The 24,889-nt window shown below is 27.6% G+C and overlaps 7 protein-coding genes across 7 annotated transcripts; 3 read left to right on the top strand and 4 right to left on the bottom strand.

Moving 5' to 3' along the window:
• Positions 1 to 1,570: 1,570 nt before the first annotated feature.
• On the bottom strand, positions 1,571 to 6,425 carry PGO_126390 (serine/threonine protein kinase; the record flags this gene model as incomplete). The annotated part of the gene is made up of 2 exons (XM_028689429.1): positions 1,571 to 6,155; positions 6,307 to 6,425. 2 exons carry the CDS (start codon positions 6,423 to 6,425, stop codon positions 1,571 to 1,573), a joined length of 4,704 nt encoding a protein of 1,567 aa, XP_028545230.1.
• A 2,407-nt stretch (positions 6,426 to 8,832) lies between these two features.
• On the top strand, positions 8,833 to 9,386 carry PGO_126380 (hypothetical protein; the record flags this gene model as incomplete). Its single annotated transcript, XM_028689428.1, has 2 exons — positions 8,833 to 8,874; positions 9,054 to 9,386. 2 exons carry the CDS (start codon positions 8,833 to 8,835, stop codon positions 9,384 to 9,386), a joined length of 375 nt encoding a protein of 124 aa, XP_028545229.1.
• Positions 9,387 to 10,121: 735 nt separating this feature from the next.
• PGO_126370 (hypothetical protein, conserved) lies at positions 10,122 to 11,343 on the top strand (the record flags this gene model as incomplete). The annotated part of the gene is made up of 4 exons (XM_028689427.1): positions 10,122 to 10,512; positions 10,863 to 10,956; positions 11,073 to 11,135; positions 11,325 to 11,343. 4 exons carry the CDS (start codon positions 10,122 to 10,124, stop codon positions 11,341 to 11,343), a joined length of 567 nt encoding a protein of 188 aa, XP_028545228.1.
• Positions 11,344 to 12,698: 1,355 nt separating this feature from the next.
• PGO_126360 (fructose 1,6-bisphosphate aldolase) lies at positions 12,699 to 14,193 on the bottom strand (the record flags this gene model as incomplete). The annotated part of the gene is made up of 2 exons (XM_028689426.1): positions 12,699 to 13,805; positions 14,191 to 14,193. The coding sequence occupies 2 exons, from the start codon at positions 14,191 to 14,193 to the stop codon at positions 12,699 to 12,701; spliced, it is 1,110 nt and encodes a 369-aa protein (XP_028545227.1).
• Positions 14,194 to 17,424: 3,231 nt separating this feature from the next.
• On the top strand, positions 17,425 to 17,991 carry PGO_126350 (hypothetical protein, conserved; the record flags this gene model as incomplete). The annotated part of the gene is made up of 1 exon (XM_028689425.1): positions 17,425 to 17,991. The coding sequence occupies one exon, from the start codon at positions 17,425 to 17,427 to the stop codon at positions 17,989 to 17,991; it is 567 nt and encodes a 188-aa protein (XP_028545226.1).
• Positions 17,992 to 18,754: 763 nt separating this feature from the next.
• On the bottom strand, positions 18,755 to 19,945 carry PGO_126340 (hypothetical protein, conserved; the record flags this gene model as incomplete). The annotated part of the gene is made up of 1 exon (XM_028689424.1): positions 18,755 to 19,945. The coding sequence occupies one exon, from the start codon at positions 19,943 to 19,945 to the stop codon at positions 18,755 to 18,757; it is 1,191 nt and encodes a 396-aa protein (XP_028545225.1).
• Positions 19,946 to 21,253: 1,308 nt separating this feature from the next.
• Positions 21,254 to 24,574, bottom strand: PGO_126330 (histidine--tRNA ligase; the record flags this gene model as incomplete). The annotated part of the gene is made up of 1 exon (XM_028689423.1): positions 21,254 to 24,574. One exon carries the CDS (start codon positions 24,572 to 24,574, stop codon positions 21,254 to 21,256), a length of 3,321 nt encoding a protein of 1,106 aa, XP_028545224.1.
• Positions 24,575 to 24,889: the final 315 nt, after the last annotated feature.

The raw sequence follows: 24,889 nt of genomic DNA, 5'->3' as shown, positions 1-24,889 counted from the left end.
AACTCCTTTAAGGAAATTATCTCTTTTCACTTTGCTTTAATTTGAAATACAACTGTGTTTCACATATTGGATGGCGACTTCTTGAGTTTTTTTCTAAAAGCAGCATATGCGTAATTTTAAAATTATGCAAAACGTGTATCCATTCTTTTGCTGTACTTAATTTATATTTTGAAAGAAAAAAAAAAAAAAAAACGCACACAACAATGCAAAAATATATATAAGAGCGTCTTTAATTTCTTACTTATCATTTTATATGTTCTTTGTTGGTTGTTCATTTTGTGCATAATCAACATAGAAACACAATGATGAAAAGGGTTACACGATTGAACTGTGCTTTTCCTAAGTTTTTTTTTTTTTTTTTTTTTCGTTTTTTTTGCATTTTTTTAAAACTCATTACGATGAATTCTCTAAAAACATAAAAAAATATATAATTCAAAAAGGTTAAAAATAATGGTTAAGTTAAAAAAAAAAAAAAAAAAAGTGAGGAAAAGAACAACTTAATGTCACTTGTTCCTATAAATTACTGTTAATTAGTATCTTCTGTTTGCTCTAAAGCAACATACAGTCATTTACACAAATAAAAAATAAAAACAAAAAAGAAATGTGTAAGACAAATCTTACCTATATTACTATTGTTATGTGCTAGAAATTTTAAGAATATATACCATGCTTTTTCTTTTATAAATGTATTTGAAAATTCATTAAATGATCTCTTAATAATGGTAAAAGTGGATGATGCACATGTATTTACTCATCTATGTACATACATTTTATGTATCCATAATAAAGCATACTAATGTTATGCATAATGTGCTTGTATCACATTTCATCTAGTTAAAAAAATTAAAAAAAAATTGTAAAATATATCATCTAACGTAAAGGAATATTTATTTATTTTCCACTTTGAAGGATGTACAAATATACTTGTTCCGTACACAAACATATAAACCCCCTTTTTGGACTCCATTATTTGTTTTTTTTAGTATATCTGGGGTGATGATAAAATATAAAACATTACATATGTACACCACATTTCAAACTTGAAAAAATAAGCCAGAAAATGACAAAAAAAAAAAAAAAAAAAAAAGAGAGCAATTTCATAACATTGACAAAATGGTATTAATAATAATCATAAATTGAATATATAAAATGAATCATGTTAGTAAAATTAATAATATTCAAAAAATACAAATAAGGAAGGATAAAACATTAAAAGATAACAATGAGTCATGAAAGGAAATAATCTTTAGTTATGTGTACATATACACAACAATCATCAAATTATAAGATCTGTTGTTCTAACAAATATCCTTTCACCACAATGTGCTAAAATTATATGCACAAGAAACTTAACTAAACCTAATGGTCCCTCTCGTTTTCATATGTATAAACTCTATCACTAGAACCTTTCATGAAAACACAGACACATATGTGTGCATATATGTATATGTAAATTACTTTCCTGTCTCACTTTTTTTTTTTTTTTTTATACACAATAAGTATATATGATAATATGCAAAATTATAGCACAAACGTTTATATGAGTGAAAAAAAAAAAAAAAAAAAAAAACTAGACATTTTTAATTAAATAATTTATTAGCTCCTCTTGCTGCATAAAATTACAATCTTCATTTTTCGAATTAAAAACCTTATAAGTGACGTTATTAATATTTACTGGATTATGAATATCAATAGAAGCGTCATTACCGAATGACTTGATTGAGATAATGAAGCGTATTTTGTGTGGCTTAAAATTTTTGATTTTTTTTTTCGTGTTTGCATTATTAATCGAAAAATAGATATAAGAAGGAATATTTTTATCTAACAACTTTTTGGACAAATCATAAGCTATTAGAAGGACTGCCATTTTATATACCTGAATAAGCACCTTGGGAGAAGAATAACTAAATGAACAATTGCTAGCGGGGAATTGAATTAAATTAGTTGAACAAGAGAAATTATTCTGATGATCAGATGATAATAAAAAATTTTTAAAAATCTGCGTCTTATCAGATGCTGCAGTTGATGGAACATTAATTGGTGTTTTCTCATTTGATTCGATTACTTTTAAAAATATTTTTTCTACAAAAATTTCAACTCCATATGCTTTCATATTTAATAATTTAAAATCAGTACAATCATCTTTGATGTCACAGTTTAGCACGTTCCAGGTATCAAAGTCCACTGCACTGCAGATGTTATTGCTCCCATCATTAAAGATGTTTTCGTTCATATCATTGCTCATGTCATTGCTCATGCCATTGCAAATGTTTTCTCTCATATGATTAGCCATAGCTCCCCCATTGCTGCTGTCTATACTTCCCCTTGCTCCTCCACGATCTGCACCATTTTTCATATTCTGAAGGACCTTATCGAACTTTCCACCACATGCTATTATATCTCTGTTCTTTCCCTCAGCGATAACATAAAATATAATTTCATTTGAAAACAAACTTTCTTCGTAATTTAGGAATAAATCAAAACAAGTGTTTTCTATCATTGTGCTTGTTCCTATAAAACTATTAATTTTTTTTACTATATCTATTAGCGAATGGCTTCTTACATTTTTCACTGCTTTAGTGTTCGTTTTCTCGTTTAGAATAATATGTACCTTTTTAGCAGATGTGTCATTTGCCCTGAGTGGTGAACTAGCTGCATGGTTTGTACTAGAAATTGGGCTGTAATTCCTGCCGACATTGCCAATATTGCTAGCATGACAAGTGCAGGTAGCACTACTACTAGCACTATCACTGGTACCAACATTACCGCTAGGATTAGCACTAATACTGGCCCCACCTGTGATGTTATCACTGATTGCATAATTTACGCTCGTCTTATCCCCATGTATAGTACAAGAGGTTATATTAGAGGGGAGATGATCACCAGCCTTCTTGCTTAAAAAATCGGATATAAATGTATCCAAAGCACTTAAATATTCTTCCACTTTACCATTTTCACATTTTAGTTGAAATAAAGTATAAATAAAATCACATATTTTTGGGAGGTTATTATTATTTATTTTAAATTTTTGTAGTATGGGCATTATGGAAGATTTATTAGCTAGTAAGGTCGAATTTTTTTTTAATTGAATACTCATTTCTTCGCTTATATCGGCTGGTATGTCTAAGCATTCATTAAGTATTAGAGGAAGTAAATCAATATAAGACCATATAAATAATAATTTATTAAAACATGATATGTGGTTATATAATGTATAAACAGATACAAAAATGTCTGCATTGGAAAATATAGAAAGATAATTTAATTCTTCTTGACCATATAAATTTTTGGAACTAATTAGAATACAATAAAATATTTTTTCTATTTCTTCTGGATAAATTGCTGTGTGAATAACTTTTTTAGATGGTTTGTTTTTTATGATTGGATATTTATATGTATATCCATTCGCATAAAATTTTAAAAAGAAAGTGGATTCATTATACTTATTGTAACACCCAATATTTTCATATATATATTCAGCAAAGGCGAAAAAAAAAGATGGTCGTAGGGTGATACTATTTCCATATATGTCTAATAAATATACTAAACTTTCTACATCATTTTTATTAGTATTAATATAAATGTTTGATGTTTTAATGTCCTTTTTCTTGTTCAAGTTATATGAACAGTTAGATTCACCTACATAACTATGTTCTGGATTTATATAATATCTATTACGTAAAATAATTGGAGTAATTAAAAAAACAGCTCCTCTCTTTTTAAGAGATTTTATAATTTTCTTTTTTATACATTTTTTCATGTCAGATTCTTCAATAAACATTTTTGCACTTTGAAAAGATACCATGTCTTCTTTTTTAACCACATCTTCTTCTTTAGTATTATAAGTTTTATCAAACAGGGTACTAATTATAGTATGAACTTCTTCACAATTTCCTTTATTTTCTACTAAATTATAAATTTCTGTAAAATCCTTTTCAAAGGAAAAAAGAAAATTTTCATGTAGTAAGGAATAGGCACAAGATCTCTCTTTTGGATTTATTGCTAATAATTTGGATAAAAATTGAAAATTTTTCTGATCAGATTTTATATATTCAGGATATATTCCTTTAAGCAAATTGGACAAAACTATGGATCTCTCCATGAGAGTAGAAAATGGTTCATGAAACATTTCGAAAAATACAACACCTAATGAAAAAATGTCAGACTTTTGATCCACATATTCCCCATTTAATTGTTCAGGAGATATATAATTTACTGTTCCTGCAGATGGATTGATGTTATTATTGTTATTATCAATTCGTGTGGTCAATCCAAAATCTCCAATTTTGGCTGTTAAAACATTATCACTTATTTGGAGGAAAATATTAGACGGTTTTATATCTCTGTGCATTACTTTCATATCATGTATGTAGTGCAATCCTTTCAAAATTTGCTTTATCAACTCCCATATGAGTTTCTCATTTTTATATATAATTCCACAGTCTATAGCCTCTCTAAGCGTTTTCCCTGGACAGTACTCCATTAGTATATATAAATATTTCTCATTAATATCAATTCCTTTTTTTTCCTCATAATAATGACGCATGTTTATTATTTCTTCCATATAATGTGCATAATTTCTCTTCTTCTTACTGATATGCTCATAATTATTTTCTATTTCATTATGTAGATAATAATCTATATTATTTTCAACCCATGCATCATAATATCTTACAATATTTTCATGTTGTAATTTAGCAATCATTATCGCTTCTTCCATTATATAACGATTGTTTTCATTCATTATATCACTACTGGAATTTGGATAAGAATACGCCTTTTTTTTCGTACTACATAAAGTTATTTTTTTCAATGCATAAGAAATGTTAAATCTCTTATTTTTAACCTTCATCACATATCCAAATCCACCACAACCTAAAACCCTTTCTTCTACAAAATCCCGATAATATCTCGAATATTTGTTAATTAGTTCTTTACATATATCATTCCCCTTATCTGACAAAATAACTGTTAATGGGATATTTTCATCCATAATTTTCATAAATTTTTTTTTTCTATTTTCATCTTCTCTTATGTATTTTCCTCCCCTACTACCTATAATTAGTGCATTTCCTCCTTTACCTCTTTTGTTCATAAAATCATCTTGAAGAAAATGACTAATTTCTTCCATATCCTTCATTGAAAATACTGTGTTTACTCCATTCTCTTGTTTAACTGCTCCTACTACATCCACTTCTGCTCCTGTGTCTCCATTTTCAGATAGTTCGCGTTGACTAAAGACATTTGCTTTTTCTCTCCCTTTCTCTGTTCCAGTTTCTGTCTCCTTCTTGTCCCCCTTTTTGGCCTCTTTTTTTTTCTCTTTTTTTGTCCCATTTTTGGTCCCCTTTACAATCCCCACTTCACCACTGAAGCTTTTTTTTGCTTCCCCATTTAAAATATTGTATTCTTTTTTTATTTCCTTCAATTCCTCCCCACCGTGCTCTTTATTCGATGATAATAAGTCACCCGCTACATATGGTTCTATGCACCTCGAAGAATCTCTTTTTGCATGCTTCAAATGAGACGATTTGTGCAATTTGTTTTCATCCGATTCATCATTTAAACCATTTGAAAAGATAATGTTTTGTTCAAAAGAGTACGAAATGGGAGCTCTTTTTAACTGTTCTATATATTTATTTTTATGTAAAAATAAGTTATCTTTTTGCTCGTACCAATTCATATTTTTTTCGAATTTGTCAGATGTGGAAAATGTCATACTTTGTTTAATATCATCCCTATTACGTGTATTTAAATTGTTTGATCCGTTACCGTTTAGTATTTTATCAACAATTTTTGCATCTTGAAAACAATAACAAATCATGGAATTCTTATCATTAATTCCATTATATATATATAAAATACTATCCTTAAATGTGAGCCCTCCTTGTGTTATATGATCTAGCATAATTGTTATTCTGTAGTGATAGCATTTATGAATATTTGAATTGTCTATACTGTAACCTAATTTCTTTTTATTAAAATCTATGATAATATGAATATCTAAATATCTAAATTCATTTTTCTTTGAAGTGCAATTTTTGTCGCCTACTTTCAAATGTACATTAAGTTTTGTTAAATCGCCCTGTGTATTTGAGCTCTCTTCGACGAACTGAATACTATTAGAGTCCTCATCATCCATAATCTTTTTCAGCAACCTGTGTATAAAAAATGAGAAAAATAAAAGGAAAAATGATTGACAAAAAAATATGTATGCACATGAGCTACTACACTGTAGATACTACTATTACAGTTTCTACTGATAATTTTTTTATTTATTTACGTATATATTTTTTTTTGATTTTTTACCCTTCTTGAATTATGTCTATTTCAATATTTTTATTCAAGGTCAAGGTACAAATATCGTGGAAGATATTTTCCGCAGAAATGAGCACCTTTTCTTCATTCATGTTTTCTCTTTTCTCCATGTTTTCTCTTTTCTCCATGTTTCCTCTCTAATTACAGCCTTGATTGTTCAAATGTCTTAAACTGAATATGCGTTTTTGTACAGGTGCGTACACATATACATATGCAACAAAATGTATATTATACTATGAAGGTTATTGTGGAAGAACTACTTCTGGTTGATTCTAATTGTAATGTTTTTTTAAAAAAAGGAGCCTTCCACTATTTAGTTTTTTTTTTTTTTTTTTTTTTTTTCTTTTTTCTACCTTCCCTTTTGGGAAAATCATTTTTCTTATATTTGAACCATTAACCAGGACACATTTTTGTAGATCATTTTAGTTATATGTGTGTTTTTATCAAGCCGAAATTCTTTAATATTAGTGTTTTATAAACTTTTTCTTTTCTCTTGTTATTCCTTTTCGTCGATATATATTTGATTTACTGCTTCTTTGTAATTTTGCTTGTAGATCGATAGATTTGCTCTGCTGCAGTATTCTTCGTTTCTGGCTTCGTTTTTTTTACACTTGAAAATTGAAAATTAGCAAGATGTAAGTTTATGGCTCTTGATTCACATTTCAGATTTCTTGTTTTGTTTTTACAATTTCATGTTGAGTGTTTTATGCTTCAAGTTGCAAATCTTACATTTCAAACTCCAAATCGTGTGTTTCAAATTTTATGTTTCTAATTTCTAATTTTATTATTTCCTAATTTTGATGTTTCACATTTTACAACTTTCTGTTTTTCTGTTTTTTCTTTTTTCCCATCTCTTTTTACTCATGAACGAAATGGGTTGTGCGAGTCTATTCAGCGCAGCGAACCCTCCCCCCCAAAAAAAAAAGGAAAGAGCAAAAAAATTAATTTTTTATGGACATCTTTCCTGATGAAAAGCAATTGAATCTTTCACATTATTTGCACACTATAGCAAGTTCTGGAAGTTTTCAATATAAAAACTTGCATAATTTTAATTATTTAACTATTTTGACTGTTTTTTCAAATACATTGAAGAATATAATTCTGTTAATAGTGATGTATGTACGTTCCAAAAAAAAAAAAAAAAAAAAAAAAAAAAAAAAAAAAAAAATTGCTTAAATTATGGCAAACTGACATTACACAGCAGAAAAAAAAAATGGTGTAATATCTTATTAACATAATATATTGTACCATTTAGGCTATTTTACAATTTTACCCTTCTACTATCTTTCATGACAGAATTAATAAAACATTACCTTCATTTGAATTTAGAAAAAGGAAGAAAAATTATGCATTTGAAAGCAAAGCGCTTCACACATAACATTTCGTTCTTCTTTTATTTATTTTTGTTTTATTTTATTATTTGTGCTATTAATAACAATGTTTGTTGTTTCAAAATATTATTTCCACTAGTGTAAAAATGGAAAAAGCTATTCACAGTGAAAAAGTTCATGTGTATTCATAATAAAGGGTGAGGGGATAACTTGAGGCCCATGAGTAAAATTAATAAATATAATTAAGAAGACTATTTAAAAAGAGAATTTTAGAAGCGAGTATAAAAAACTATGATATTAAATGATATTTCTGCAAGATTATGTCCTGTTATTTAGATTTCCTTTATTTCGAAATACACTAGTAAGACAATTAATCGGACATTACCACTTGGTATTACAATTTGTGTACTCTTATCAAACAAAAAAAAGAAAAGAAAAAGTGCATGAAAGAAATTATACTTAGTAATTGTGCATATTACGGATGCAGCATACAGATATTCTCCGCAAATTAGGTCCTTCTTTTTTTTTTTTTTTTTAAGTTGATATGTCCATTCTTAAACGAAGTATATCTTTATGTACTCGAGAAAATGAATTTTTCCTTTCACTAAATTGTGCAAGCGTCAAAATAATAGACAATTTTATGTTATAGTTAAATGTAAACAAAAGTGGGAAAAATAAAAAAAAAATCACTAAATAACAGTTTTTGAGTTCTTTAAATTTGAACGTTGCTATAAAATCGATCATTAATTACAGTAATCATCTAGCACATTTAGCTCCTTTTTAACACAAAAAAAAAAAAAAAAAAAAAAAAAAAAATTAGACGCCATTATAACTATACTTTCCCAATTTAAAAAAAATAAAATAAGGAAAAATAAAATTAGCCATTTGACCATCTGAAATGTGTTCATAACGTTGATTTACTATTTATTTAAACACTAAATATAAAATCACATAAAATGTATTATAAATAGATGAATAATACTTATAAACTTATGAGAGTGTTAATGGAGTAATAATAGAAGTACGGCTAATGTGCATATTTTCATATACACTTTTGAATGCTTGTACCATTTAATCATTTTTTTTTTTAACGCTCCTGGGGTAGTGGTAGAATAACAATTTGGAGCGTATTTATAAAAAGTCCCTTGACATTTTTATTTTTGCTCCTTTGTTTTTTTATCCCAAAATGATTGAAACGGATACAGAACAAAAAGGCTTAAGAACAAAAGTATTAAAAAAAAAAAAAAAAAAAAAAAAACCCCAAAAAACATACACACTCTTTTGGGAGTTAAAATATGTTCCTGTTCCTGTGCCAATGCATGACGCGCATACGCATAAGTAGACACCCATTTGTACATGTAACCATAATTTTCTTCCTCTTTTGTAAATACAAAACTGGGAAAACAGATAGACGATCTTCAAAACGTGCTAAGTGACTTGTCTTCCGAGCCTTGCATCCTCACAGAAAAAAAGGCTAGTTTAATAAACCCTTTTAATCTTAAGTTATATGAAGAAAAAAAAAGCACTATTACAGAATTTTTGAATAAAGAAAAAAGAGAAGCTTATGATGATATGGAAAATTTTAAAAATAACATGCTCAAAAAAATTAGCATAATAAATGAAAAAAATGAAGATATTAAAAAGCAGTTAGATATTTTAATGGCGGAAAGAAATAAAAATTTGTGCTTCATCAAAAACTTGGAAACAAAACTTGGAAATATTAAAAAGATCATCATGTAAAGGGGTAAAAAAAAAGAAAAAAAAATTATGCATATAAAAAAAGTGGAAAAAAATTTTTATCCTTCTGCACCCCTCAGTAATTCTGTCCTTTTCTCCCTTTACTCATTTCCCCCAATTATGGTTTTCCAGATTTCCTCTGAAAAAAAAAATATCCCGAAGTGATCTTAAAAATTTTGTCAAATGGTATAATAAAACATGCCGAAAAATAAATCAAGAACAAAAACCCCCATGATATATTTTTTTTTTCAATTTTTCTAAACATGCGAATCTGAATACCACACGCTCATCTGTTTAATTATTTAAAGCCTATACCACACTAAATGTGCACAACAGAAACGTGAAAAAAAAAAAAAATAGTATACGCTGTTTTAGAATAGGCACATACAATGGCACGTATAAGTCTATACATACGTGCAATTGTGCCCACATGCATTATGTTTCAGTTTTTTTCCATTTTTCGTTCTTCCATTTATACCTATTACTACGACAAAGAAACGTTTCACCAAAAATAAAAAAAACAATATATATATATATATATATATATATATATATATATATATATATATATATATATATATATATATATATTATATACAATACAACATAATGGATAATAAAACAAAAGAGTAGAAATATAAAAAATAATACATGTATGTAAGCTCGCACGTTTACAGATAAATAATTTATCAAGCTTACAGGAAAATATTTACGAAAAAAAAAAAAAAAATTATCGATATGATGGAGGATAATCAAATAAAATGTAAAAACATCGTATCAATGTACACTATTCGTATGTATATAAATGGTTTTATAATTGGATATGTTTTTCGACATGAAATATACAAAAAATTCTTTTTGCATAAAAATGATAATCTTCTTTTTCATTATATAAAAAAATGGTTTTACACAAAAACGCATAGTAAAAATTCTAACAATACAATTCTTTTATATTCCCAAAATTTATGTCATCACAGAAAAATATGTTCAACGAATAAATTAAACTATTACAGCAATTGTAAAAATAATAAATTTGCTTATAAGTTGTTTCCCTTCCCGAATTTATCTAACTTAAAGAAAAACATACAGATATCAAATTTCCTCGCTTCTAGACTTGCGTTATGGACATGTAGGCATGCATATCGAAAGACACACATATATAAATATACATACACAAATCCAAATACATATATATGTATGAATACAAATATATGCATTAGGTGCTAAACATTTGCACTTATATGTATACGTACCTAAGGAGAACATCTTTTACAGTCAAATACAAATCACCATGCTTGTTTATACGCTTAATTAAGTCGACATTACTGTGAAATACAACATACCCGAAGATGTTCTGTTTTAAGAAGAAAAATGATTTCTTGTTTAGTTAATATGTCATTAAATTATTTTTTATCATTTTATTTTTTAAATATACTATATACATTTTATTTCCCCACCCCCCAACTTGCAATTCCACAGGCTTCTGCACCTTAACATGCTGGGAACTGAATACAGTGTTTGAGAGTAACATAATTTCTCCCATATTTTCTGGCCTTGTAGCTTCCTCATTTAAGTAAGGTTTCTTTTTTTTTTTTTTTTTTAAAGAATAACTCAAAAGGAAATTCCTCAATTTTTTTTTTTTTTTTTTCTATGTTCTAATGATGCACGTTGTCTTTAAATTTTATTTAGCAAGATAATTTTCAGGGAGTATCAAAAGGTTCTCATTCCCAGTTGGCTAGGTTGCGTCTTAAGGTAAAAACAAATCGAACATTTATAAAATTTATTTTTGTATGTTATGTATGAGAAATGCTTCTTCTTTTTATTTTATTTTTTTTTTTTAACCAAAATTGTTTTTCCATCTTTTTGTAAGATTTAGTGCCCTCTTTTATATTTTAATTATTACCAAACATTAAACTCTGCTTCACATTTTACCCATTACAGCTATATTATTTTTATTTAACTAATAAAACACAGACACGGTTATGCATGACATTTCAAAAAAGTAAACAAGATCGGCAATTTTTCCTAGTCTTTGTCAAATTAATCGAGATTTGTAACTACATACAGTATAATGTGGCTTGTAATTTTCTCCTTCTTTTGTGAACATAGTTTACATGTATTATTATTTGAAGAGTATGTACGAAAGAATATATGCAATGATTAGCAGGGCACGGGGGAAAAGTCAATCATTTATTCAACCTCTTATAAAACTCTGCAAAATATGTGTATCTATAAGTGTTTATGTACATAAGGATATATAAGATCAATTTTGTACTTGCACCCCTTTTGTATTTTATCACCCTTTTTTATCCCCAGTTAAACGCCTCTTTTCTCCCATTTTTTTTTTTTTTTATTTTTTTATAACTTTTAATTTACTTTATATTTTTAAAGTATAAATACAAAAATTGTGTCTATTTTTTCTTTAATTGCAACTTTGTGTGTTGGAAGAATATACCTTATCAAATTAAAATGCAAAACAATGATATCTTAAAATTTGCAGACGTTTTTAAAAAAATGGCGGAAATACAAATGTGGGAAACAATTTGTGCGTGCTCAAACCTTTAATTGATTAATCATTTAATTTGTTCATTCATCATTACTATTATTCCTTTTTGTGTGTTTCATTATTATTATTTTATTTATTTTTTTTTTTTTTTCTCCTTTTTCGGTTAACTTGTTTCTAATTATTATTAAAAAGGCTTGATTGAATGACTTTGACATATGTAAAAAATAAAAATCGATAGGACATATGAAAATACGCACATATTGTACATATGAACATACATACATATGCACTTGTGCAACCTTCGTCGGAACTCGGTCAAAGCACTTCTTTAATTATAGCTATCATATATGCTTATAATACAGGTATGTTTTGTGTATATGCATATATATATATATATATATATATATATATATATATATATATATATAAGGACTTAGGGATCATAAAAAAAAAATATTCATAAAAATACATCGAACTAAAGAATTATCTAGTGCTTGCATGATATATATGCGCATACTTGTAGGTATGGATGCAAAAGCATGGTCGTGTTGTGAGAGAAGTATGTAGATTTCTATATGTGTACCATGCTCAGATATGAGAAAATATTTACTGGGATATTCCAGTAAGTCTTCATAATGCCACAATATATCTATCTGAAATATTCCATATTAGTTCACACACATTTATGCAATATAGCCAATAATTCAGTTTGGTTTTAATCAATTTTCTAATTTGTTCTCTTCTTTATTTTATTTTATATTATATTATTTTAGTTCGTTTTAATTTTTTTCTCCATGTAGTTAAAAAACTTAATAGACATATTTCTTTTCATAAAGGGAAGCACCTGCATCGGCTCCACCTGCACCTCCCTTGTACTTGCCATATGTGGCTAAGGAATTGGCTTCAGCTCGTTTTAATAAAACTTCTCTAGCCTTTTCAACATTTTCTTTCTTACCTTTCCATGTGTTCAAAACTGATGCTTGTAATGCTCTACCATAGGAAAATGTTAATGCCCATGGATGAGGACCTAGTGCATTGATGGAATTTAAATTAACAGATGCTTCTTCTTCAGACTGGCCTCCTGATAAAAATACAACTCCTGGAAGTGATGGGGGAACTGTCCTACTTAAAGTCCTTACAGTAAGAAAACCTATGTCTTGTGTTTTGGTTTTCACAGGGCAATCATATCCTGCTGTTACCATATTTGGTTTCAATAATGCTCCTTCTAATAATACACCATGGTCATGTAATGCTTTAAAAACACATGCTAACACTTTTTGTGTTACAGTTGCACATACTTCAATGGTGTGTGATCCATCTGCCAAAATTTCCGGTTCAACAATTGGTACAAGTTTGTTCTGTTGACATATAGATGCATATCTAGCTAATCCCCATGCCGTTTCTTGAATTGACAAATCAGTTGGTTTTCCTTTTGCAGGATCAATTACTAAAACAGCTCTCCATTTTGCAAATCTTGCTCCAGCTTTATAGTATTCCTTACACCTATCTGCTAATCCATCTAATCCTTGGGTTGACTTTTCATCATCTGTGCATGGAATAGCAACTAAACCTTTATCAACCTTAATTCCTGGTATTATTCCTTCATTATGTAATAAATTTACTAAAGGAACACCAGCTTCATTTTTTTGAAATAATGTTTCTTCAAATAAAATTGCACCTGATATAAATTTTCCCAGACCTTTCGTACCAAATAATAGATCTCTATAACTTGCTCTATTTTCGACAGTGTTTTCTATTTTTATGTTATCAAATCTTTTCTTAATTGTTTGAGTCGATTCATCAGCAGCTAAAATTCCCTTTCCTCCTTCAACAAGTTTTTTTGCTGTGGTTGCTATTTCTTCTGCAACCTCTGCAGGTAACTTAAGGGGAGCGTTTTTGTATTCAGATCCTGTAGCCTGTAGATCGGGTAAATGTAAATTAAATATATAAATCGATATTAATTTTCGAATATACATATAAAATGTGAATTAACTACAATTTTTTTTTTTTTTTTTTTTTTTTTTTTCCTATGCATGACTGATAATTTACTAATTCATGCACAAAATTGTGTTCTAAGTGAAGAATGCATAAGGGTATAAGTGTATAAATTACAAAAGTAGCAAGAACAAAATGAATGGAAAAACTATAAATAACATAAAACAAGTATTCAGTAATAAACGATCTTATGCTAATACTGGGTGATGTGGGATATTCTCCCTCTTTCACTACTCTCTCCCTCAAATCATTTATTATTATTTTTTTTTTTTAATAACAATTAATATACTCAATTATTTGAAGTACCATTTTGCAAGTAATCTAGTTTTATTAGTTGATACGAAAATTGCACAAGAATATAATAAATTCAAGATGTATGAAAAAATTATATATATATTTTTATATATAAAAAATATAACAAAAGTGACACTGAATAAAATTGTATTGTAAAAAAAATTTATAAATTATAAAAAAGGGATATACACCTAAATTCTTCATGTATATGACTCAACAAAATTGGAAATACCAAAAATAAATATTCACAAAATTAACGCTAAAATATGTACTTAATATATTCACCCCACCGATCTGATCCTCCTCCTCATGTAGAACGTTTGCAAGCGTGTAAGCGTGCTCTTTTAATGCATTTTTGAAACACCCCTCCAAAGAAGTGGTTTTGAAAAGCATGTTGTTGTATTCATCAAATCAACATCATTTACATAGTGCGCTTGGAAAAATTAGCTTGGGCACCGGGCTAAGTGCACTTAATTGGAAAGTAAAAGTGTGCGTGCATATTTACATCTGTGCGCATTTTCAACCGTTACTCTCCATATGGATATGAATATTAAATGCAGTGCCATATAAAAAATGGTTTGACATTGTGGGTAAATGGACAGAAGAACAGGTAGCTACATTTTCTTTTCGCAATATAATGCATAGTTTGTACTTCATGAAGGTGCGTAAAACAATAAAATTGTGAATGTAAAATAAAAAAAAAAAGTTTTTATCTTCTACGTGTTACAAATGTAAAAGATTAAAATTAGTAAACATTCGCGTACACAATTGTTATATACATGTTTACAAGTTAAAATTCATCTTCCGTTCTTTTTTCTTTTACCATTTTTAGGAGCCAATAATTCTGCGGCAAAAGGTAAATGTGTTATTTGTAGGCTTGATAATTGTTAATGATCCTTACCTGAAAAAGTAATGAAAAAAAGAATGATTTTATTTTTCCCTTGTAATGGTGTACAACTTTTTTTTTTTTTTTTTTTTTTTTAAAATATCAAAATTTGCTTATAAAGTTAATATATTATAATAAAACATTTATTTTCTCAATATATACCACTGTGTAAAATTTTATGTAAATCGTTTTAAATGTGTAATTACCAATAGTGGGGACCAAGGAGGTTATGCAAATAAATGTGTTTTACTTAAAATGTGAATATAAAGCATGAATTTAATTATTTAATTGTGTAATTATGTTAATTTTATATTTAAAAGGAAAAGAAGATAATTAAGATGATGGAAAGTTTGAAGAAGCAAAAAGTTCCAATTTGTGATGGATGTTTTTTTTTAAAAAAGAAATTATATTTTCCTTTCGTTAAGTGTGCACAAAAAAAAAAAAAAAAAATTCAAATTCAAAAATAATAAATTTAAAATTAAAAAAAAAACAAAAATTAATTTATGAAAAAATATTTTAATTGAAAGATGAAAAAAATTCATTTTTAAAATTGCCAAAAGTAAATTAAAAAATTAAACAAAAGAAGTTAATGCTTCTTTTCAAATAGCTATTTTGATTTAAAAAAAAAAAAAAAAAAAAAAAAAATTGCGAATCTTTGCACACCTTTAAACGTCTCATTGTTTGTTTTTCTTTTTTGTTCGGTAAATCGAAAAAAGTTGGACACGAAAAATACTCGAAATAATTATATAGATTCAAAAAAAGGTGGAAAAACTTCCTGCATTTGTCACAGTAAAGTGAAGAGAAAAATGAGCTATTACATATTTAAGTACGAGGGAACTTGAAAAAAAAAAAAAAATTATAAAGTAGAGCAGCTTCCTGTCTTTTTTTTTTTAAAAAATTAAAAATGTTTAAAAAAAAAAAAAAAAAAAAAGGTACACAAATGATAGTATCAACGATAAGAAAAAACACATGTGACTTGTGTACATATATTATATATACATATATGTATAGCACACTTCTCTTTTGATCCCATAAAAGAAGTAATGGGTACTAGTTATAACTTACCCTTTTACTGAGCATAAAATGTGGTGTAATTTAGTAATTAACTAGTTAATATACTCATAACAATTATGTCTCTTTGATTATATATGTTTTCAATTTTTTTTTTTTTCTTACATTTTAAGTTTGTCTCTGCGCGGACAACATAAGAAACGGTACGGATAACAAATTTGAATTTTTTTTTTTTTTTTTCTTTTTCGCGAAATATTCAATACACATTTCTGTTTTTTTCCCATACTAGACTACTACGTTTATAAATACACTATCATTTAGATATATGTATTTTTATTACTACGTATGCTATGGGTTATCCACCATGTAGCTGCAAATTTGTCATAAACAAAATTCGACATTGTGGAAATTTACTTTGTCTTTTTTTTTTACCATGGGTAGATTTACGTAACATGCATATATGTACCCCTTGGTGGGTAGTTTTGAAAATTATAAATTTGAGCAAAGGTGCATAATAATTTGTCTTAAAATCATTTGAAAGGTATGAATTCCAACAACAACGCCGAAATTTTTTGTACACAATAGTTTGGTATTATTTACCAAAAGCCCTTTTATCTTACTTTTGGCTTATGTTGCATACAACTGGCTAGTAATCAAAGAATAATAGTAATGAATTGAAACAGCATAGATGAATAAGCTTTTTCATTTCAGCTCTTGTTGTGTGGGTGATTTTGTTATTTAAAAGGAATTATGCATACACAGTATATCTATATATATACATATGTATACATGTATACATGTGTATATGTATGCATGTGTGCATTCCCACCTCCCTTTTGCAAATGTATCCTTATCATCATAAAAATTTGGATTATTTTTGCTAACACAATTTTATTCGCATAATTTTGTGCCACTATTTTAAATCTCCACACGCTGGGAAGCAAATAAAATGCGCCCATAACACAAGCGGTTCAAAAATATAATTGTGAGTACTGCGACTAATTCGGGATTATGCATGTTTTCACGATACATCTCCAAAATTAAAATATGCACATGGACCATTTTAAAAAATGATAGTATGCCCAAAAATGTTCTTAACACAATTTTAATATAAAATTTTGACACACATTTGTAAAAATACAAAAAATAAAAATATATACTTTCCAGCAAATCATCCCATTTACAAAATCTCCGGTAGCACAATGTTAAACACTCGTGTATATATATAAGCACATAATTTCGCACATAAAAGTATAATTTCAGTTTGACGATTAGGCATGTAGAAAACCATTTCATATGCAATATGCAGCAAATATCTCAAGTGTTCCAAATACATTTCCCCGTAGAAGATGTTTCAAAAAATAAATTGCATTCCTATAATTGGAAAAATGTATAAAAATGACCATAAACACACCGCGGTAGCAGCACAATTACTAAATAAACTTGTGAGAATTAATAACTGTATCAATTTTAATAATTTTATAAATGAAAAAAACCAAGCTTCGAGGAACATATTTGACTATAGATGTTCCTACCTTCCATTGGGTAACTGTACCATATATCATAATAAGGTTATAAATTACAAAATAAAAAATAGAAGAAACGATCAAGTGGGGGAAATTACTAAATTTTTTTCTCCTACATACGGCATAAGGAATAACATCAAAGTCACAAATAATGATAGTGAGAATTCTCATCACACTGTAAAGACAAAAGAGGGAACGGATACCACTAATTGGATGAACACCTTATCTGAACAAAAAAAACTTAGATTTAGTTGGCTTAAAAATATTAGAAAGAAACAGTACTATAAAATTATCGGGAAAATAGGAGTAAAAAAGAGAAACGCTGGCATGTATTGGAGCTTCTATGTAAACAAAAGGAAAAAAATTAGAAAAAAACGCAGGACTATTTAAGCTATATATTACATATTTACACACACACACACATACATAGGTACGTAAGTAAGTATACACTACAGTGTATGATATTGGTCCTCTTTACATAAGAGTTTGTGCTTTTATATTTTTACAATTTTTTTTTGAGTTCATTTTTTTTTTTTTTTTTATAATTTGGTAAAAAAAAAAAAAAATAGTTACAAAAAAAATAAAAACACGCTTGTAATAAATAAGAAATTTTTTTTGAAAAAGGTTCTTATTAAAATGTGCTAAAAAATAAAGAAATATAAAATCTTCCTTTCTTATATTTCTTTCTTTTCAGACAACTCATTAGTTGCATATATGCAGTCCCATAAACTAAATTTTGACAAGTCTAAAAGCGTATGCTCACAACACTACTACCAGCTTGTATGTTAAAAGAAAAAAAAAAAAAAAAAAGAAGAAATGCTAAAAAGCGTTTTCACATTAACTGTGGTTAATTCGTCATTTTCTGGTTTTGTAATTCTGATACCTTATGTTCTCATTCCTCCTAATAATATTCATAACTTATGCTAAGGAATAATTACATTAAGCTATTTCTTTTTATCTTTTTTCTACATCTCAGAATTTTTACATAAAAAAAAAAAGGTATACTTGTGGAACTTCTGCATGTTCAAATGTTTGTAAAAAAAATCAGAACATACATATATGTATATACAGAAGACGTAGACATATATGAGGATTTATTCTTATCCATGCGCCCTCTCCTTATAAATCAACTTCTAAACAACATGAATCAAAATTATAAGTGCCGATCCATGGAAACTGGCCCAGAAATTGAAAGGTTTACGATGAAAAACTTATTCTTCGTTTTCACAATCTCATAAGAAACATTTCTCGTTTGCAAAAAAATGAGCGAGTCTTTTTCAGGTATTATCACCTGAAATGGGATATCCTTTTCATTTGACACTGCGCTATTATTATCATGGATCTCTGATTTATCCTGTGTATTTAAATCATCATATTTATTTTTATATAATTTAATTTCTATGTCATCATCTGAATTTACTAGAGGAATATACAAACACGTAATTTTTTTTCCGTTATCTAATTTACCATAGCCACCGTGGTAATGCTTTTTTAAATATGATTTGTTAGGAGAGAAATATAAAAATTGAAATAATGTGCTTATTTGTAAAGACAAATTTGTTTTTTTGTTTAATTCATAAGGAATTAAAGATAACTCTTTTAGTAATTTATATAATCCCTTTTGTTTCTCTCTATCCAAGCTACTAATATAAGCCCAACAATAAAAATCAGTTCTCACATTTTTATATTCCCTACCAAATTCATTAAACTGGTTATTATATTCAATAAATATTAATTCATCATAGATTAGTTTCGCGTAATCTTTACCTAGGAAATTTTTTTGTATCCCCACATAGTTATTCATCAAATTTGCAATAGTATCTGAGTTTATTTTATTTAAATCATGTTCATTTATATTCAAAGGATTTGCTAAAGAAACGATATTTTTCGTGTTTTTTGAATTTATTTCTGCAATTTTAGACTTCACCTTTGATATTATATATTTACTAAAAACAAGTCTAAAAATATCAGTTCTTAAAAAATGATCTATTTCTTGGGTTATTTTGTTTTCTCCTTTAGATTCTGCCTTAGCTACTACGTTTGTATAAATAGAAAACGCTTTTTTTGTTATTGCAGCTATAGACTTTTTTACACTTTCTTTATTTTTTTCATTGTCTAATATCTCTCCTAATATATCATCGTCATCTTTTTTAAACTTGTAACAACTTATATTAACATTATTATGATCATTATTACATGAGTTACAGTTTATATTTAATTTTTCTCCTGTCCCTGTTTCTATTCTCATATCCTTTTCTAACTCTATACAGTTCTCATAATTAATCGTCTCACATAAATAATTGTAAAATTTTGTTTCTGTTTCGCTGTCCCACTGGACTTCCATATTCAGATCAGGGGCGAAAAATGAAAAGTTTTCACTTTTAGAGCAGTTTGCAGAAAAAAAAAAAAAAAAAAAAAAAAAAAAACTTCGTTCCTATAATGGTTTTACACTACCACTCTCAGCCTCAGCATTCTAGAGTAATAATATGTAATCATTTAGAGCCTATTTATATTAGTTTTCCTGCATTGGAAAGTAATGTGTGAGATGCATATTGCTTTTATATTATTCTATATTATTTTATATTATTTTATTTTTTTTTTTTCCCCCATGTCATGTGCATCTCGTTTTGAGATAACAACATATTCCATATGGGGACAGCACCTGCAAGTGCACTAAATTGTGGTAGAGCATATTTCAAGATAATGTAACAGGTTCTCTCCCTACTTTTTTCATAATCATATGCATCATATATGCATCGATCATAGGCAATAAATTTCACAAAACATAAAATTTCAAAAGGATTTTTCAAAATACCTTAAGTTGCCTAACTCTGGATTTCATATATTTTTTTTTTTTTTTATTTCGTTCTTTCTAAAGTCCGTTACATCAAATGTACATAAAAAAAATTCTTCAAGTCCATTCATCCAACTTTACACCCCCTTCCACTCGATAGACCTCTCGCGGAATTATTTCCTCAAATTACTCGTACTTAAAATGTTGCAAATATATAAAAAAAAAAAAAAAAAAAATTGTGTACTGCTAACAAGTTTCTTATGTTTTTGAAGGAAAACATTTCTTTTTTTTTTTTTTTTTTTTTTTTAGTTGGGGCATGCGGTTAAATGGGTTTAAAAATGAAGAAAAAAAAAAGTGGAAAATAAGTTAAAAAGTTATCGGCGTAGACTTGTTTCTCCACATTCGGAAATGGAATTAAAATGTTTCCACGTTTACGAGGTGTATGAAAATTACATGTTTTTTTTTTTTTTTTTTTTTTTTTTTTTTTTTTTTTTTTTTTTTTTTTTTTTTTTTTTATTACAAAAAACAACTTTTTCCATTTTTTTTTTTTTTTTTTTTTTTTTTTTTTTTTTTTTTTTTTTTTTTCTTTCATTTTTCCTTCCTTGTTTATTAGTACAGAGACACAACTTTATCCAGTTTATTATGTTTATTTTATTTATTTTTTTCTTTTTCGTTGTTCTTCGGCTAAACTATTTACGAAGTCGTGCAAATATAAAAAAAAAAAAAAAAATGCAACACAATGTGTAACTTTCGATGAATCAAATGAAAGGGATACATACACATTATAATGAAGAGCCACATCATTTGTGCATTCAATCCCATTGTCACGCGGCTCAAGTTATTACGCGTATCCTGCTGCTATACCACCTTGTCAAATAAAACACTTGTCATGTTCTCTTTCCATGTAACATTCTTCGTAAAGTAATTTTTTATCTCCTGCACACAATCGTCTAGTCTTATTTCTTGTTCTCCACCTGATTTCTCCTTATCCAGGGTTAGCTCTCGTAATTTGATGACACCCCTTTCAATTTCATCACCAATTATAACAGCCAGAGGTATCTGTTTTTCTAAGGCATAAACGAGCTGTTTTTGTATCTTTTGATCCTTTACGTATATAAATTCGGTAGATATATTTTCATCCCACAGTTTTTTACATAATTCTATAATTTCCTTAAAACAATTTTTCTTAATGTTGCATATGAGAACTTCTACTGAACTGTCTTTCATGGTTAATGTGAAAGAAGTGTTTTGATTCTGGATTTTGTTATTATTTCCAGTTGTGGAATTATTATCTGTTGCAGGAACATTTCCTACTGGAGTACCGTTTCCAGTTACCTCCTTCTTATTAGAGATTTCCCCTCCTAGAGGAAACATATAGTTCTTCTTTATCACCCCCTCAGCAATTGCTATGATTCGTTCAATACCAATAGATGCACCAACAGATGGAATGTATTCTTTTCGCTTGTTTCTTATCAAGTAATCATATCTCCCTCCAGCAGCTATACTACCTACACCTGTTTCGGAGAGCAAAACGAATTCGAATATGATTCCTGTGTAATAATCCAAACCTCTAGCTAGGGATAAATCAAAGGAAAACTGATTTAGCATGTTAAAATGTTTTAATAGTTCAAAAATTTCTTCTAAATGATTTATTGTTTGATTAATTTCACTTTTATAAGAATCGTCAAAAGGGGATTCATTTAAATCGTTTCGTAAAAATTCAATAACCAAGAATGGAGACAAACTTAAGGTCTTTGAAATGTAGGTTTCAATTTTATCTACAGATTCGATAGGAATTCCTTTTTCATTTAATAATTCTTCTCTAAATTGTTGAAACGTTATCTTGTCCAATTTATCTATACTACTAGAAATCGTTTTTACCTTATCCTTTTGAATATCGCAAGACAAAAGCATATATTCTAATATTTTTCTATGATTTATTTTACAATTAAAATTACCAATCACTTTTCTTAAATTATTTAAAATGTCCCAAAATATGAATAAAATATGAAAATCTGTACGTATTGTGTCATACTTTCCAACAATATCAAAATCACATTGATAAAATTCTCTAAATCTTCCTCTGTTCATACTTGGTTCATCTCTTCTATATACCTTTCCTATATGAAATCTTTTTAAAGAATTCATATTATTCGTGTTAACAAATCGATATAATGGCACAGTCAAATCATATCTCAACGATAAATTTTCTCCTCCTTGGTCTTTCAAATCAAATATTAATTTGGAATCCTCCCCGTACTTATCTGTTAAGGTCTCTTTTAGTTCAAATACAGGAGTATCTATTTCTACTGCTCCATGTAGTAAGAATTTCTTTTTAATATAATCAAAAAATATATTTCTCAATTGCATATCTTCACCTGTAAAATCTTTTGCCCCTTTCGGAACTTTCAAATTAAAATTAATATTCTTTTGTATTAATATTTCTCCTATTTCATCATCAAATTTGTATATAGTAAACTTTTTTTTTAATAATGGAAAAAGGTTATTACTTACAATCATGTTATTATTCATTATTGGTATTTCCTCTTCTTCTGATTGATTAAAAATATTCAATTTACAATCCCCTTTTGGAGTTATAAGAGAATACAGAAAATTCTTAAATTCAAGACACCCCACTCCTATATTGTGAACACAGCTTGACACTTTTTTATTTTTTAAAACTTGTACTAGCGCTTTATTATATGCTTTTATATCGTACATTATGTTCATATGTATAATAATATCTGTTAACAAAATTAGGAGATCGCTAAATGTATTCATTATTTCTCTAAACCTTTGCACCTCATCTTGGTATACCATATGTATGAACCCTTTTTCAATATTTTTAAAATATTTTTCTAGATACAAGTCGGATAAAAAAGAATTCAACAAGCTTCTTTCTTCCACAACGTCAGATGAGAATGTGAATCCGTAAGATGGTGGCATCTTCAAAACTTCATGTACTTCTGTAATTTGTTCATTTTCCACAATAAAATCATGCAGCTTGTTAACAAATAAGGGTATCACCTTAGATACAATTTCTAGCAAATTTTTAACATGAATTCCAAAACTTTCATTTATATTTTTACACAAAATGCTGATATAACAATTTAATGAATTCATCTCATTTATATACTCACTTCTATAATTATCTATGATATTTTTAAAATTCTGATTCATTAATTGAATAAAATATTCACATTCATCTGTTAACTTGCTATGTGTGTAAACAAATAGTAACAAGTTTGAACTAAACATTTTGGACAAGTCCTTATTCTTCTCCACCTTAGAATCGTGAGTCATCCATTTTATCTTACATATCAGGTTGTTTATTGATTGTATGTTGCTATTGTTTACATTATTATTAAATGTATTCTTAAATAAAATGTCACAATTTATATGAAATAATTCCAAAATGTTGCATAAGCAACAAGTTAGATATTTGCACAGCGAAACCGTTTTGAATGCATTTAAAAAAATCATACTACATTTTTCGATAACACTACTTATGCATATGTTGAAATCATTCAAGTTATATTCTAATTTGCCACATTTTTTTAAATTCAAAATGAAAAATTCTCTTAATTTTGCACTGTGCAAATTTTTATGGAAAAGTTCACTAGATATAGGTACATTTACAGAAGAACAAGTAGAGCAAGATTGGCATTTTTGCATATTTATACAAGAAGAACTAGTGGTACTATTAATAGAATTGCAAACACTTCTTATCAAATTTAAATCTAAATTGTTTTTAAATCTTAACATATTTATTAGAAAAAAAATATATAAACATTTCACCTCATCTGTGTTGTAACCACAATGTTTTGCTTTGTCTATTTTCACTTCTGTTGGTGTCTTCCCTTCCCCTACTCCTGATATTTTTGTACAAGTGCAACACGATTCATCTGTTTTTTCTAACTCATTAACATTTATTTTATGTTCATTCAGTTTATAAACAGAATCTTTGAAACTAGATGATTCTAATTTTAGGTTCCTCTGTTGTATGCACACCTCAACAACATCTTTCGTATTAAATATTTTACTTTTATAAACACTTATACTCATTTTTTTCATATCACAATTTTTTTTTTGTCCCCCCTGGTTCATAAATAGTCGGGAAAAATAATTATATGGATTTCTTAGGCTAAATGGGACAACTGAACTAAATTTAAGAGACATAAAAAGGGCATCTTTTTCTTCTTTAAATTTTTTTTTCCTCTTGAAAATTAAAGGTTCACAACGTACTTGTTTTGTTAATTTTTTAAAAGAGATATTTTATTATGTACTTTTAGGTATAATATGTCTAAATAAATTTCTCCCGTTTTTGTATGTCCTCATGGATTTATGCATTTTTTTTTTTTTTTTTTCCGCAGCAGCAGGTAAGTCACTCTCCAGGAATGCGCGCTCATATATACATAAAATATGAACACATAATTTTCTAGAACAATAAATAAGTATATATATATATATATTTGTGTGCTTGTAACACATGGA

Source organism: Plasmodium gonderi, assembly GCF_002157705.1.
Source record: "Plasmodium gonderi DNA, contig: Chr12, whole genome shotgun sequence".
Classification (NCBI taxonomy): domain Eukaryota; phylum Apicomplexa; class Aconoidasida; order Haemosporida; family Plasmodiidae; genus Plasmodium; species Plasmodium gonderi.
Note: the sequence above shows the minus strand (reverse complement) of the source record. Positions and strands in the feature narration are given on the sequence as shown.